The 15584-nt window shown below is 44.6% G+C and overlaps 2 protein-coding genes across 2 annotated transcripts; both read left to right on the top strand.

Moving 5' to 3' along the window:
• The first annotated feature begins 20 nt into the window (after window positions 1–20).
• On the top strand, window positions 21–4900 carry cops9 (COP9 signalosome subunit 9). The gene is made up of 3 exons (XM_076760964.1): window positions 21–228; window positions 1038–1106; window positions 3564–4900. The coding sequence occupies exons 1-3, from the start codon at window positions 162–164 to the stop codon at window positions 3599–3601; spliced, it is 174 nt and encodes a 57-aa protein (XP_076617079.1). The 5' UTR covers window positions 21–161; the 3' UTR covers window positions 3602–4900.
• A 1287-nt stretch (window positions 4901–6187) lies between these two features.
• Window positions 6188–14721, top strand: and1 (actinodin1). The gene is made up of 8 exons (XM_076721582.1): window positions 6188–6330; window positions 8831–8922; window positions 11347–11391; window positions 11794–11939; window positions 12577–12990; window positions 13329–13583; window positions 13714–13923; window positions 14110–14721. Exons 1-8 carry the CDS (start codon window positions 6188–6190, stop codon window positions 14719–14721), a joined length of 1917 nt encoding a protein of 638 aa, XP_076577697.1.
• The last annotated feature ends 863 nt before the right edge of the window (window positions 14722–15584 follow it).

The raw sequence follows: 15584 nt of genomic DNA, 5'->3' as shown, positions 1-15584 counted from the left end.
TTGGAGGTAAAAAGCGGACCAAATGAAAAAGCTCGAGGAGAAAGCCGGACACATTTTCGTGTTGCACACGGTTGTTTCGTTTCTGTGTGCTAATAAACTGGCCGGGCTAGCTACGGACAACATCTTTTAAACCACTGAAGCGCTGCTAAACTGAAGACACAATGAAACCCGCGGTGGATGAGATGTTTCCCGAAGGAGCTGGACCGTACGTGGATCTGGACGAGGCAGGTTTAAGCGAAAATACGAACAATGGCTCAAAAAACTGGCTGGCTGGCTAATGCTAGCTAGCGCAGTAACGTTAAAGTAACGTTAATGTTCTAAATATAAGACTCTCAGATAAAAAAAAGGATGTGCAGCCTTTCGGTGACAGGTGTGCGAGGTTTTAAAATAGATTAATACTCAGGTGGAATACTTTATTCATACACTATGTTTATTGTAAAACAATTAATTAATTAATCGATCGATATTCAGTTAGACAGCGTTTTTCCTTCATTAGACATTTTAAATTGCGTTATCACGACGCTATCAGGCTTCAATATTAAACTTGTATTTACGCCACTACTTTCCGGTAGTTAAAGTAGTAGTCAGCTTATTCACTGAAGTAAATGTTGCAGTACCAGAGTGTAGAAATACTCTGTTACAAAGTTTTATTGAGGAACAAATGTTTTTAGCATCAAAATGTACCAAAAGCGATCTGCATGTCTTTTTTTTTAACTGCGTGTGAAACATTAACCCTGCAGATCTGCTCACAAAGCCCACAAATATACACCTAAAAATGAGTAAGATATTTCGCAGAAATCCTCATCCGATCCTGAACTTCTTGTACTTTAAATCAAACGTTTTGTTTCTACGTGCTGAGCTGGCTTTCAGTGGTCTGATGAAGAGAAAACTGTGACTGAAGGGTATCCACTCCTCTGCTGTATTATTCAACAGCGGTAGTAGCTTCTCTATGCCTGTTTACATTAATGTAATGTGTGTGTGTGTGTGTGCGCGCGAATGCATTAACACGGGTTGCACTGCTGTGTGTTCACAGGCAGGAGGCAGCAGCGGTTTGCTAATGGACCTGGCAGCCAATGAAAAAGCAGTGCACTCTGATTTCTTTAACGGTAAGCCACAGGCCTTTACAGAACAAGTGTACCATTTAAGTCACTTGTTCTTTTAAATATAGTAGCCGAATATGTCAGCAGTGCTGCGCACAAAACTAGAATCTTGTTTTATCGCTTTTATCCAGTATGACAACCAGTCGCGGCGATAAGCTTAAACGCCTTGATCTGCATTACGACTGGAGCTGAAATGATCAAAACTGCACGCAACAATAGAAGCTGCAAAATGCTCATTTGCCTCTTTCAAAGGTCAAATCTGACAGAAGTGTGAGGTGAAGAAGTTAAACCCTTGTAGTGCTTCCTTACAAGTTGCTTTATTACGCAGATTTGTTAGCAGACAGGATTTTAGACACGACCGGCTGTGTTCACGTTTATTTAAGTTATCTGAGCATTCCTGGTTTTGGTGGTAATGTTGGGACAGGAGCAACTAAAGACTGAGAAAGTTGAGGAATGCTTCAAAAACACCTGTTTGGAACATTCAACAGGTAAAGAGGTTCATTGGTAACAGGTGATAGGATCATGATTGGGTATGAAAGGGGCATCCTGGAAAGGCTCAGTCATTCAAAAGCCAGGATGGAGTGAGAGTCACCACTTTGTGAACTCATGACTGTATAAAGGATATTAATACATGAGCTCATGTTTGACGCAGAGTCTGCTTTCTTGGAATCAGGGTTGTAAAAACTGAATGATCTAATGATCGACAGAAAGCTGGTTCACACACACACACACACACACACACACACACACACACACACACACATTTCTCAGAGAAACCTGATCATTCGGCCACGTTAAGCTTTCTTTTAAAGTCAAACTGAACGACGCTAAGCAGAAACACATGACTGAACTGTTCAAACAGATGTAAACAGTAAAGTCAAAAGCTCAGCAGCATCATATCAGTGGGAAAGTGTTTTATGGAACATATTAACTTAAATGCACTTCAAATCTTTCTTTCTTTTTTTGCCTTAACCACACCGTCGTCTCAAAGCGACGCTCAGAAATCCTGTTGCTCTCCTGTAAACATCAGTTTATGTGCGAGCGGGCGCGCACAGAGGACGCCCTAAAACACTAACCTAATCTGTTTTCCGTCTTGCAGCGACGGCTGCAGGCAAAAACAATTTTGGCTCAGCGGCACATGACCTAGAAAGAAAAGAGCTGATTGTTAAAAAGAAAAAAAAAAAAGAGAGAGAAGAGGAAGATGGTAAAGTGAGTTTATAGCTGCTGTCAGACTGAAACTCAGCAGGACACCTCGCCAGTCAGCTGCTTCTCTCACACACACACACACACACACACACACACACACACACTTCTGTGAATTCTCATGTATGGCGCGTCCCAGCTCGTAGCACTAATAAGGATTTGACTCCGTAAGGACCCTTCACGCTAATCACGAATTCACTTTAAGTGTTGCGATGCCTGATGCAGACGCAGCTTGTACACGTTTAGAGTGACACGGAGTGTGTGTCCAAAGTGATGCAGCTTAATGGTTCGTAATGTAATATTCAGTGGTGCTAATGGGACTCTGATGCTTTACACACTCATCTGTTCATATATGCACATGTCGTGTGCTAAAGTGATCGTTTAAGTTAGATTTCAGAGAGCCTTTGCCCTTTAATGTGGCTCAGGACGCTGTGAGCTGCAGCTGAGGCGTCCTCTGGCCCTGACGTGGACATGACGATGTGATGTTAAGCCGTGTTAAAAGGTCACCTGGACAGTGCGACACGTGGGCAATTGTTTTTAGACCGCGTGGTGAAAATAAGGTACATACAAGAAGACTTGCCTGATGCTGGAGTGGGCTGCGTGCTATGCTCAAAGTTGCAGGAGGTTATGGGTAGCCAAAGGGCTCGTACTCTGTCCCTTATTAGGCAAAACAGGAATGTCCTGTTCCTGGAAACCACAGAGACGGAACAGACAGTTTCTCAGGGTCACTGTCAGCATAGATTTATGTAGATACAGTACGTATGAATGAAGTCTTCAGAAACCACTTTTAGCTCATTTTGAAGCCACAAAAATGAGGCAGGAAATACTTTCTCATCAGTGATATTAAAAAAACAGGAATAAGGGTTGAACTAAAGGTTTATGAACACACAGTCCTAAAGAGGCAAAGGTAACATAGTTAGCAACTAAATATGTGACCTCCAGTTTTTACCATTGGAACTGGGAATCAATAAGTGAGGCTGCAGTTAACAATTGTTTTCATGATTATTTACGGATTATTTTCCCCATTGATCGATTAATCCGTAAAATGTCAGCTCTGATCAGCAGAGCCTGTGATTGCAGTGTGTTCATACAGCTGGAGTCTTTAGGTTTGGTGAATACAGAAACAGTCTGTGGTCAGCCTGTAAATGAACTCTGGATCTGGAATAAAGGATTGACTGAGAGTGCAGGAGCTCTGGGAAACAGCTGGACTAATTCTAACCTTCACATGTTTTGTCTCTTTCCGTCCTGTTCCGCCTGCAGACTTTGAGGATCTGTTCGACGACGATGACCTCCAGTGACGCCAGCGTCTGAACACCTGCGTCGAAAGTATTCACTCACCCATCCTCAGGTGTTCCAATCACTTCCATGGCCACAGCTGTATAAAATCAAGCACCAAAGCATGCAGACTGTTTCTGCTTTGTGAAAGAATGGGTCGCTCTCAGGAGCTCAGCAAATTCCAGCGTGGCACTGTGATAGGATGCCACCTGTCCAACAAGTCCAGTCGTGAAATTTCCTTACTCCTAAATATTCCACAGTCAACTGTCAGTGGTATTATAACAAAGTGGAAGCGATTGGGAACGACAGCAACTCAGCCACAAAGTGGTAGGCCTCGTAAAATGACGGAGCGGGGTCAACGGATGCTGAGGCGCATAGTGCAGAGGTCGCCAACTTTCTGCAGTCATTGCTACAGACCTCCAAACTTCAGGTGGCCTTCAGATTAGCTCAAGAACAGTCCGTAGAGAGCTTCATGGAATCGGTTTCCATGGCCGAACAGCTGCATCCGAACCATACATCACAAGTGCAATGCAGAGCGTCGGATGCAGTGGTGTAAAGCACGCCTCCACTGGACTCTAGAACAATGACACGTTCTCTGGAATAACGAATCACGCTTCACCATCTGGCAATCTGATGGACGAGTCTGGGTTTGGCTGTTGCCAGGAGAACTTGTCTGACTGCACTGTGCCAAGTGTAAAGTTTGGTGGAGGGGGGATTATGGTGTGGGGTTGTTCTTCAGGAGCTGGGCTTGGCCCCTTAGTTCCAGTGAAAGGAACTCCGAATGCTTCAGGATACCAAGAGACTGTTGACAATTCAAATGGCCCCTTCCTGTTCCAAGGTCTCAAGGTTGGACAACACAGAGACAGACAGACACATTAACATAATAGCAATTCCAGCAGACAGCAGATAGGAAGTCTCAACCTGTTCTTACTACGGAGGTAGCCAAGGTCATCTAGATAAACTGCACAGACATAGACCGGACCAATTCTAGGAGGATTGCTCAAGTTCACATTTTAATACGGAATTAGGTCAAAGTGTCTTCCGTCAGAGGGTTGGAGGTCAGGGCGTACATGAGTGTGGCAGAAGCTATTGTTTGGTTTTGACTGTCCAATAGAGTACCACAAATGTAGAAGGTAGGTATCGAATATCCATAATAGGGAATAGTTTAAGGAGTAGAAAGGAGAAACATGTGACATTGAGGGTATTAATACACCCCATCAGAATTTGGGGTGGCACTACCTTGGTTCACTTGTGGACATTGTGTTGCTCATCAACGTCTCCTTGATGCATCGAACCTGCAATAAATACTTCTGCATAAGACATCTGAAGTCTCCTGGTGAACTCCTTCCTCCAGCTTACGAGAATTTCCACCACAATAAATATAGTGTACATAAGAAAATGAAAATGGGCTCATTCTGATGATAACTTCTCTCCCCTCCTCCCACGTGTCACTCACTGCCATACTGAAATAAAGTCTTTTTGTTTTTACAAAAAAAACCAAAAAAAAACGGGCTGTCTTGGTGAACCAGGTGTCTGTGAATACTGAGAATCCCTCACATTCCAGCTTTAGAGAAAATTATGAGTATGGTTTTGCCGTCGTCGTGTTTCAATCTGCTCCCGGCTGGATTGTAGGTTTGTGGGCTCTGAGAAACACCTGTTGGCAAACGTTAATTATATACGAGATACAGTGTTAACATGGCCGCTAAATGTTCGGTTGGGGCATGATGGGACAGGAGAGGGGCTGCAGAAAAATGTGGAAATGCAGAAAAATCCGGAGCAGATGAAGCGTTGTCGTTCAGTAAAATGCTGTCAGCTTCATCTTTTTCCCTGAGACTTTACTTTCAGATCAGAATCACTTCTAATGTGCCTTAACTGTCCTCAGCTGTTTGTTGTGACGCGTATCAACTTAAATTTTAACATATTCATTGATGATTTTCCCTGAGATGACGCATATTCACATAAACCAGCTGCACAAGGTTTCTGAAACTCACTTTCACCACGCATGCACATCACAAATAGAATAAATAATAAACAGCATTTCTCTTGAAAAGTGCTTTACAGACAAAGAAAAGGCAGATAAAAACCAAAACTACAGTACGCAGACGCACTGTTGTGCAGGGTAAAACCCCGATCAGTGTGTAATTCTGTGTCAATGTGGTCCAATATTCAGAAATATATGAGTTATGATATCAAACTCTGCGACTGTTCCCCAGTTTGGTTTAATTATAGTCCACTCAGGAACTTGAGTCCATATTTCAGGGATAGTTGAGGCTCTGGGGGATCTGTATGATAGATTCCAGTGTTCTTCTCTTTCTGAGTTTTCCTGGTTCCTGCACCTGCAGTTGAGATCATCAATCAGTGGCCATGGAGTCCCCCATGAGGGTCAGCTTTAGCCTCTCGTGGGTCAACCCCGGAGCATCCTCAGCTGGGTTAGCGTCCACCATTTCTATTGAGTTAATCTGTAAAAATGTCAAACCTCTGGGGCTGATTGATTCCTGGAAGGGTGACCCCGAGGCACTGGGCCTTGAACTTGACTGGGACAATATTGGGTCTCACGTGTATCTTCACCCAGAACATCTCATTCGCTCGTTCACGTGTACGTTTTCAACATGAAGCTCACAGATCTGCTCAAGCCAGAGGACTGTGGGGACGTGCTGCTCTGTGCTTCATCTGGACGGTGGCTAAATGTCCTGAAAACATCCGGGACTTCCCAGTTCTTCAACGATGACTCCGCCCGCAGTGATCACACCAGGTCGGCCTTTAGGAAAATTACATTTGTAGGTTTAAAAAGAGGACCATAATACATGGTTCTGCCCTGAGCTGAGGTCGAGAACAGCTGCATTAACTGATCTCAGGTCTGTATACATACTGCAGGATTTACCACAGGGACTGAAGGACAGCTGCTCGGGACACATGATGACACTTTAAAAAAGTTATGGCCAAAAGTATGTGGACGCCCCAACATTACACTTACACAGGTCAGAGCTCGGTCAAGTTCAAAGTACATTTACTCAAGTACAATTCTGAGTTACTTGTACTTTACTGTTTCTATATTTTATTCTACATTTATTTGCCAGCTTTAATCAGTTTGTTGTTAGTATTTTGTATTAATAATCTGAAACTGCAGATAAATTCTGATGTAGTATTACAGATTAAACAGACGGAATAAACAAATATATTTGTATACTGTAGTACTCACAGAACTTAAAGGGCCTGAAAATATTTTTTCATCTGAAAGATTCCTGCATGAACACAGAAATATCGGCTAAAATGAGAACAGTTTTGGTTATTTCACCTCAGATTTCTGGTCTAATCTCTCTGGTCTGAGTGGTTGTGAGCTGGTAATGTCACATGTTTCCACGCACCAATCAGAATCAACCAACATTTGGATCAAACGTGACGACAGATGGCAGGTCGTTCGCGTGACTTTCGAGTATTAAACTCCTGATACTGTATATAAAAACTATGTTTTTTTTCAAAACTTTGTTGCTTATTTAGTCATAAATGTTTAATGTTCAGTGAGATTTTCTCATTAAACATCTCATTAAGTTTTCAGGGCTTTTAAGATTTCCCTTGATTGAAATTAAGGGACAAAGTATATATGTAAAAAAAAAACTAATGTTACACAAAGCACATTGACTGTACTGTAATAATGTGCCTCTGTGTGCATGAAATAAAGAAGTTTGGTTCACATGGTGGCTGAAATTCAATACATCCAAAAATAATAGAAAAATGTGTCCTCTCTCTAAAAACGAACTCTCAAACTCTATTTTGTCCTCGACAAACAGGATTTATTCTGAGGTTAAATCACTTTTGGTGTAAAAAAAAAAAAAAAGCAGTTAAAAATCTCACTGCATAAGCTAATAACGCCTCCTGAGAGGAACCGCTGAGGGTCTCTGAAGGCTTTTCCACTCGCATGTGCTGATATTGCATCACACTCTGCAGCTACATGGCCTTTTCAGAGAGCCACTAAAGGCTGGCATGCCTGAACACAGTTAAACTGTGGAGGAAACTGTAGATTATCAAATTCCTCATGTGTAGACCAGCTGTCCCCGTGTGTGTGTGTGTGTGTGTGTGTGTGTGTGTTCAGGTTCAGACAGAAGCTGTGGTTTGGCCCTCATTGAGGGTCTTTAAGAAGTTGCTTATGTGGCACCTCAGCCCCTCCCTTCATTATTTCCTGATGTTTTCTGTCTGTACCTTTCTGTCCTCTGTTTTCCCTCATCAGGAGTGATGGTTGCGTCCCACAAACAAACATCCAGAGGCTGATGTCGAACTTTAAATGTGACTCATGGAACTGTTGATTTGGTTAAATTAAAAAAAAAAAAAACACACCTCGAGAAAACTTCTCTCCACGTCTCCATCTCTGCTTCAAGCCCTCCCACCGCCTCTCCTTTCCTGCCTTTAATTACGGTGCCACCGATTGGTCCGATCTCTCAGCAAGTTTCAGCCAATCAGGCGTCTTGTTGAGGTGGCCCTTGACCCCCTCAGGTGGTCCCTGCGTGCGTTTTTCCGTGTGAGCGCTAATGAACGCTTGTTGCGTGTGTGTTCGGTTTAAAACCTTGGCCGATCTCTTCTTCAGGGCAGTCTGTCAGAGGGGCTGCAGGGACAGGGCGCATCGGGAACCTCACACCCACACACACACACCTAGTGTTTGAGCCCAGGTGGACTGAGTCATCCGGCCCGCGAGGCTCCACTCGAGTCCACATCTGGATCCGCGGACAGTCACGATAAGATAAGGACAGGTAAGAGACTCTGTGCTGACTCTGCACTGCTGTGTGTTTGCTTTACCAGGGATCCAAGTTCAGGCTGAAGTCAAGTTTGACATCCGGGCAACACCTGGTTCTGTTTTTACGATGACAAACCAGAAGCTTCCGCCCAGCCGGGGGCTTTGTGGCAACATGTTAGTATAAAGGCTCCAAATCCAAGCAGCAGGGGTCACTTCAGCGGCCTCTCCGGGTGAAAACTAGCACAGGTCTGCAGTGTCAGGCTGCCATTGGAGTGGAAACTTAACAACCTCCACCGGGTTTGTAAGTAACTACTGGCCACTCGTGCATCTTTTGGAGCTCTTGGTCTGAGAAGCAGCTGCCGAGGGAATCAGTGAAAACAGCTTGACTAGTGCTTAAAAATGTCATGTTGGCATTTGTGAATCTTAAATTATCGACAAAAAGTTTATGTCAAGCTAAAAATGTGCAAATGATGGAGTTACGGGAGTAAAGCATCACTTTGAATGTCGCTGTGTTTGGCGTTGGCAGGAGAGGAGGAGGTGAAGTCATGGCTGGAGGGAGGAGAAGCAGTTTCTCCGGTGTGTTCATCACAGCTCTGCTGGCGGTGATGCTGCTGCCTGGTGAGTACACAGCGGGTCTCCAGACAGAACACGGCTTTCATGATCAACTGTCTAAGCAGGGGAAGAAGTACTCAGATCCTTCACTCAAGTAAAAGTAGCAATACACGGTGTAAATACTCCATTACAGGTTAAAGTTTCTAAGTATTATCAGCAAAATTGACCTCAAAAGTCAAAGTATAACAAAGAAAAAGGGCCTGTGCAAGTGGCTCTGCTGTAGAGATGGAGCTAATTTGAAGTATTTTATTTACTGTTAGACTGTTTAATCAGTTAATGGAAAAAAAGAAAACAAAACAGCTCTAAATTAATCACTTAGTTTATAAGAGAGTTCAATGTGACAAATGTCCTGTTTTAGACAGATATTAAGTTTGTTATTATACAAAAACTGCTGACTCGACTCATTCTTTCAGTTTTATAACAATCAAATCTATTTTATATGCATGAAAAGAAAAGACTCAAGTATAGTGCAAGTACCCCAAATTTGTAGTAGTACAGCCTTTGAGTAAATGTGCTTAGTGACTTTCCCGGGCTGGTCATCACAGCTGATGGTCACACTGAACACAAACGGCCACCTTGTTTCTGACACTTCCTGCCTCCAACATCAACAAAAAACAGAAGAAAACAGAAACGCATCTTTAAGGCTCCTTCATGCTGACTGGACGGACAGAAAACGAACCGTTAAGTGAGTAATTAGCACTGTCGCACTGTACTACGAGTCAAGTATGTACCATTCCAGTGCTGATGATGCAGGGACGCTCTGATGAGAAACGTCAGCTTCATGCTTCTAATTTAGAGCCTTTACTTCAGGACAATTCCACAATGATCAGGTAATCTCGTCGCCATTGAACGATGAGCTCACGTAATGATTTTTGAATAAAAGGCTGCGTTCAGATCCATACGTGCAAGCCCAAAATACTGGAGGAAAACGTAGCGTGATCATCGCGAACCGGTTGTTATTTTGAATGATGTTGATTGAGCCATTCATGCCACAGAACGCATCCCATAATCAATCTTCTGTCTCCTTTTCAAAGCCGCAAGCCTCTTACAGCAGTTAAAGCACAAACGTGTTGGAAGCAAGATGTACTTACAGTATCAGTGGTAAAAGTACTTATTAGGTGTCGGTGTGATGTTATATTATATATATATTATTATTATGACCGTTTATGTTGAAGTATTTTATACTGAATTAGTGGATCATCGTTATTTTGCTTGGAAAACCTTAAGCTTCAGTATTTAGCTTATAAAAAGTTGGAAGGTTTCTTTCCTTCAGCGCTTCATTGACACAGACTTACGCCATGATTGAGTGGTTGTACTTTAAACTGTGCTTCATGTTCATCATAACGTGGCCGGCGGCGTTCATACATCATCTGTTCGACTTGGACGCGAGGAGAGGCTGCTCCTCCGCCACCTGTTTCCTGTTCGCTCTCCACCTGATTGGCATATTTACAAAGGAGCAAGGTCTCGTCTTTCCTCTAAAAATGGTTTTGAAAATTGCACCGTGAGATGGTTAAAGGGGGAAAAGAGAGTGGGAGGAGGAGGAGGAGGAGGTTCTTTCATCATTTCTGCTCCTGTAAAAAATTAGTACCTGTCAGCATCACCTCCTCCTCTGCTCTCCTAAAGCTCTGCTGTTTCCAGATGTGCCAGCCAGTTTTTTACAGGCTTGTAAAAAACAATACGGCGGATACACTGAGGCAGCATCATTTAGCCCACCCTCCTCCTCCTCCTCATCATCACCTCGGGTCACCTTCAGCTTGGTCTTTCTTTGATTTCTCTTCAAATTCGTGCCTTTGCCTCTTCATCTGTGACCTTGCACGCTGCAGTGCACATCTCTCTGATTAATCCATCAAAGCTTATCAAAACTCTTTTCTTAATCAGGAGATTGATGCTTTTCCACATCCGACACGCGTCGCATAACCCTGAATTATCCCCACTGGATCTCTCTTTTAAACCTGCAGTCTGTTCCCTTCTCATTCGCTCTTCCTCCTCCTCTTCCTCTCCTCCTGTAAGGCATTAACACCTTTTCCCTGTGGAGATGAAAGAAAGCAGGGGCAGAGCTGAATCCGCCGTTTCCCTCAGCTGCATGGGGTCAAACTGTGCACATACACACACATATGAAACACACACACACACACACAAGTGCACACACAGCTCTTTGAAAGCACAGCAGGGGTTTGATGTTACAGGCTCAACTATAAAATCTACAAAGAGCTGCAGTCGCCAGCGCTTCAGGCACAGCCAATTACCCCTGTCCCATTTAATGAATAATATCTGCTGGTGTGTTTGAGGTTTAATGCCGTAAATTATCACTTATGTATTACAGACACGTTAAAAAGTCAGAATAGGAAGAGTAAGCGATTTCCAGGACGTAATCTTAACCTCAGCAACTTCTGGATTTTACATCTGTTTTGTGTTTTCTCTGTTTTCTAGCATTCTTGTCTGCTGGACCGATTGTGCAAAAGCGCAAAGGAGATGGTAAATATGTGATTTTTCAGCTTAGCATACACTTAGGCTTTGCTACTGCCTGCTTTCTAGAAACAAACACCAATTTGCCAGAGGTGAAAGACCATGAAAGGTGTTGAAAAATGAGTCCATGAAAGCACTTCCTGATTAAAGAGCAACAAATTCATCACCGCACGTCACCTCGCTTCAATGTAGCATCAACACTGACCCCCATGATCGATATCTAATGTGATACAACCGCAATTTTCTCGACAAGTAAAAACAATTAGAGCTTAATGATGTCCAGCCCACACATATAACAAGTTTGAGGCCTTGAATATCTTATTATAAACTTTAAAAGTCATTAGAAAGTCCTTGAATTTGATGTCCAAGTGAGCACAGAAGCCTCTTTTCGCTCTTCTTTTCTGGCCTCAGCGGGGGAAAGTATCCAGGAGAGGTCGGCTGCTGCAGAGTCACACAGGAGGCTGATCCGCAACCGCAGGAACATCAGCTGGTACAAACAGCACTCTGACTTCTGGAGCTGGTACAAGTTCTTCACTGACAACGGCAACCAGGAGGCAGTAAGTAAATCTTTTCACTACATTTGCTATTTCATCCAGTGAGAGTCTGAAGTCTGTCTTTTAAGAGTGAAAAAGGTGAAAATGGTTGCAGTTAAAGCTGGTAGCTTCCTCCGATAATTGGACTTCATAAGTTTTTAAAGCTGCTCTGATCAATGTTTTTATATTATCAGTGGGTCAGATAGTTATTTATGATATGACAGAGGTTGCACTGAATTAGCTAATTGTTAAGGTTTTTACGGCCCTGGTGTCGTTTTCAGACCAAGCAGACAGCTGTTTTTTGGTGATAAAGCCACTGTACGCTAGCTGCTCAGCTTTAGACAGCAGCTGCTTCTTTCCACAACCCTGAGTAGTGTCTGTAGGTATTCCTTTCAGACTGCATACGGCCCAACCACCTCCACCAATAAGGCAGGGCAGCCTGTAAGTAGCCTGTCAGGCGAAAAAGGCCCACAATGTCTATCATTTCAATGCACCACTTGCTCCTGCCAGCTAATCAACTCAACTCAGCTTGCCTCCTGTTACCCCCAGAATCAGTATTTTTTGGGTAGGGTATCATTAGGGAATCGCTTCAGAGTCTTTGCTCTTGTGTTTGTTTCCGAACTCTGACAAGCTCACTGATAATCTCCTCCTCCCCTCTCAGGTTCACGAGATGGACAAAATCTACCTGGCCTACCTCCAGAACAAGAACCGTGCTGAAGGACGTCGCTCCTACAAGGCCTACTTGCGACACCTAGGGGAAATCTACAAGTCCTGTGCCGATTCTGATGACCCAAACTGTGTGGCTTCCGCCACCATCAGGCCCAAACCTAAACCAGAACCCCCCAAACCTGCACCTGTGAAAACCTGTGATCCCACCAAGGACCCCTACTGCTTGTATGCTGCTTTGATCCAGGGCAAGAACCCCTACCTTCCCCTGGTGCTCCCAGCTGCCACTCCTGCCCCGGCACCGGTGAAGGCCCCAGCCCCTCTTTACGTCCGCTCTGCTGCTCCAGCCAAGGACCCACAGTCAGGGTATTACTACTACGCTCCATCTGCTGTACCTTTCCTTTCCAAGGTATGTTCACAGACAGCATTTATATTATACTGCAAACTCATGAAGATTTTAGTACGACACACTTTTCTGGAAGGATATGATAGATGAAATGTGTTTATATTTCTTTGCATGCAATGTACCAAAGTGTTTCTCAACACTACTCTTAATATTAAGGTATACATTTTCAGTGTTTTGGTATATTAACTAGTTAGTAGATTGAGGTTCAGCAATTTACCTAACCTCACGCTGTTGCAGTGTGTCGTATCTGTACCTGCAGTGAATCTTATCAAACTGTAAGAGTAGATTCTCTAGACTTAATCCGATCAAGGTACAATGTCTGCCTGTTTCTCGTGCTTCAGGAGCAGAAGGCCGAGCTGCTGCGTATCTGCTCCTCTGATGATGTGGAGTGTCTGCAGTACCACCTGAGAGCAGCATATGGGCACGCACCCTCTGCTGGACCTCTGCCTTCCTATGCTCACCTCGGCTGTGACCCCAAGAAAGATCCCACCTGCAAAGCCAAACTGGTGCAGAAAGCCCCCTCTGGTCTCTACATGCAGTACCCCAACTGTGACCCACTCCGGGATCCCCTCTGTGCCTATGCTGCCTCCCTTGTGGTATGCTCGATTATTGTGATAGATTTTTTAAAATTCAATCTAACAGCTGCTTCATTTTTAACATTTTCACTTGCATCGACACCTTGATTATCATGACTTGTGGTGTTTCTACTGTTATGTGTTCCTCCAGGCGCCCCGTGCCCCCAGCCCCCCTGCCCCTGCTGGCCCTGGATCCTGCAACCCTCTTTTTGAGGAAGGTTGCAACCCTCTTACCGCCACCAGATTTGCTTCTCCCCCTGAGGCATACAACAATGAGGAAAAAGAAGAGGCTGCTGCTATTCGTGCTGCCCCCCCTTCTGCTCAGCAGAACAACCCGTATGCCATGTTTAGAGATGCTTATGCTAACAGAGTTGTTGATCCCTATGCTATGTATCACCAGGCTAGTGCCCCAGCTTCTCCTCCAGCTAGTGACCCATTTGCCATTGTGCGCCGATTCATGGCCCAGGCTCAAGTTAATGACCCATACGCTCCACGTATGGAGGCTCCAGAGTCTAACCCCAATGATCCTTTCTCTGCAATCCATGAGGAAGCGGCCACCATGCAACGCCATGGCCGTCCTACCCCCAGGCAGCAGTACCCGTTCTCCATTCCCAATTATGAAGAGCCTCCACGGGAGGAGCGTCATCCTCTAGGGCCCCCAGGTAAAACCAAGGAGGGATATGACTGCTACATCGGCTACGATCGTGAATGCTACCCTGTGAAGCCCAGTGAGCCACGCTCTGGAATTCACCGCCATATCCCCTATCTTGCCGAAGCCTACGAGCCCCACCTGAACCCTGACGGCACCCGAAATGGGGTCCTGGAGCCTGCCAACCCACACTGTGACCCTGAACATGACCCTGACTGCCGTCTGCGTCGCTATGAGCCTGAGCAGACCCACGCCGCGGCCCAGCCTGAGCGCTACGCTGAGGAGGACCACAACCAGGGGGCAGCAGAGCGCGAGCCACAGCCAGAGCAGCAGGAACAAGACCCATATGAGGCAGAGCCCTACCAGAGCGGCCAGGAGGAGCCTCACATGTCCTACCAGCCATTCTCACAGGGTATGCCCAGCCTCCAGGACATACTGAGGCGCTACGGAGACCAGTACCCGGAGCAGGATGATCACAGAGCCTATGCAGATGACTATCGCAAGAAATAATCATGCCAACACACGCATGCAGATGGACATGAATACACACTCCCATGCCTTCTTCTCTAGCTTAGCTCTTGCCTGCCTCACACAGCACGCCGTAAGCCCGACGTGGACCCGATATGGGACTCGAGAGAAATCCATGGACCCAGTGAGCGAGTACATGCATGTACATCCACACAGAGCTTCCAACTGCAGGAGCGTGTTCAGAAAGCAGAGGGTGTTCCAGTTTCATCTCTTTCGCTGCTTTAGACCTGTTGCTCTGGCCTGTTGCTTTCCAGTTTCCAGCTCCTCAAACCACTCGAATGTGTAATGACTTCTCAATGCTCAGCTTTGCTTCTGTATCTATGCATCTCACCTTTTTTTATTTGTTGCTTTTTGTCAGTGATGGATTATGTAAAGATTTTTTTTTCATTTTGAATGTCCTAATAAAAGCTCTTGAAAGCTGTTTTTGCATTTCATGTGATGAATCTCAACATTTAACTTAACTTGATTGACTTGACAGGGGGCATATATGTGTACAAAATGTTATGGCGATCCATGCTATAGTTGTTGAGATATATCAGTCTGGACCAAAGTGGTGGATGAACCAACACTACCGTCCCTAGAGCTATGCAACTGCAGCAGAACTGCCCTCCAGAGGTGAGTTTTTCGTATACCAGGACACTTTTTGGGTGGAGCAGCACCTTAATAAAACTTCTCACTCATAAGCAAAGGCTAACATTCATCCTGTAAGGAACTTAAACACACAGTACTGTTATCTGTAGTTAAAGCTCATTCAAATCCTCACATGGTGACGTCTGAAACAAGCTGGTTTTCAGGTTGACTTGTCAGCAAAGTCAAACCACACTGGAAGCAGGATGGGAGGTTTG

The sequence above is a fragment of the Chaetodon auriga genome, chromosome 21, assembly GCF_051107435.1.
Source record: "Chaetodon auriga isolate fChaAug3 chromosome 21, fChaAug3.hap1, whole genome shotgun sequence".
In the NCBI taxonomy this organism is placed as follows: domain Eukaryota; kingdom Metazoa; phylum Chordata; class Actinopteri; order Chaetodontiformes; family Chaetodontidae; genus Chaetodon; species Chaetodon auriga.
Note: the sequence above shows the minus strand (reverse complement) of the source record. Positions and strands in the feature narration are given on the sequence as shown.

Bases quoted from the DNA above. Each gene is read 5' to 3' on its own strand.
- and1 (XM_076721582.1), top strand. From the start codon at position 6,188: ATGAAGCTCACAGATCTGCTCAAGCCAGAGGACTGTGGGGACGTGCTG. The intron at 11,392-11,793 runs GTAAATATGTGA...TTCTGGCCTCAG, and splicing joins GCAAAAGCGCAAAGGAGATG to CGGGGGAAAGTATCCAGGAG. The intron at 11,940-12,576 runs GTAAGTAAATCT...CTCCCCTCTCAG, and splicing joins ACAACGGCAACCAGGAGGCA to GTTCACGAGATGGACAAAAT.
- cops9 (XM_076760964.1), top strand. From the start codon at position 162: ATGAAACCCGCGGTGGATGAGATGTTTCCCGAAGGAGCTGGACCGTAC. The intron at 229-1,037 runs GTTTAAGCGAAA...GTTCACAGGCAG, and splicing joins CGTGGATCTGGACGAGGCAG to GAGGCAGCAGCGGTTTGCTA. The intron at 1,107-3,563 runs GTAAGCCACAGG...TTCCGCCTGCAG, and splicing joins GCACTCTGATTTCTTTAACG to ACTTTGAGGATCTGTTCGAC.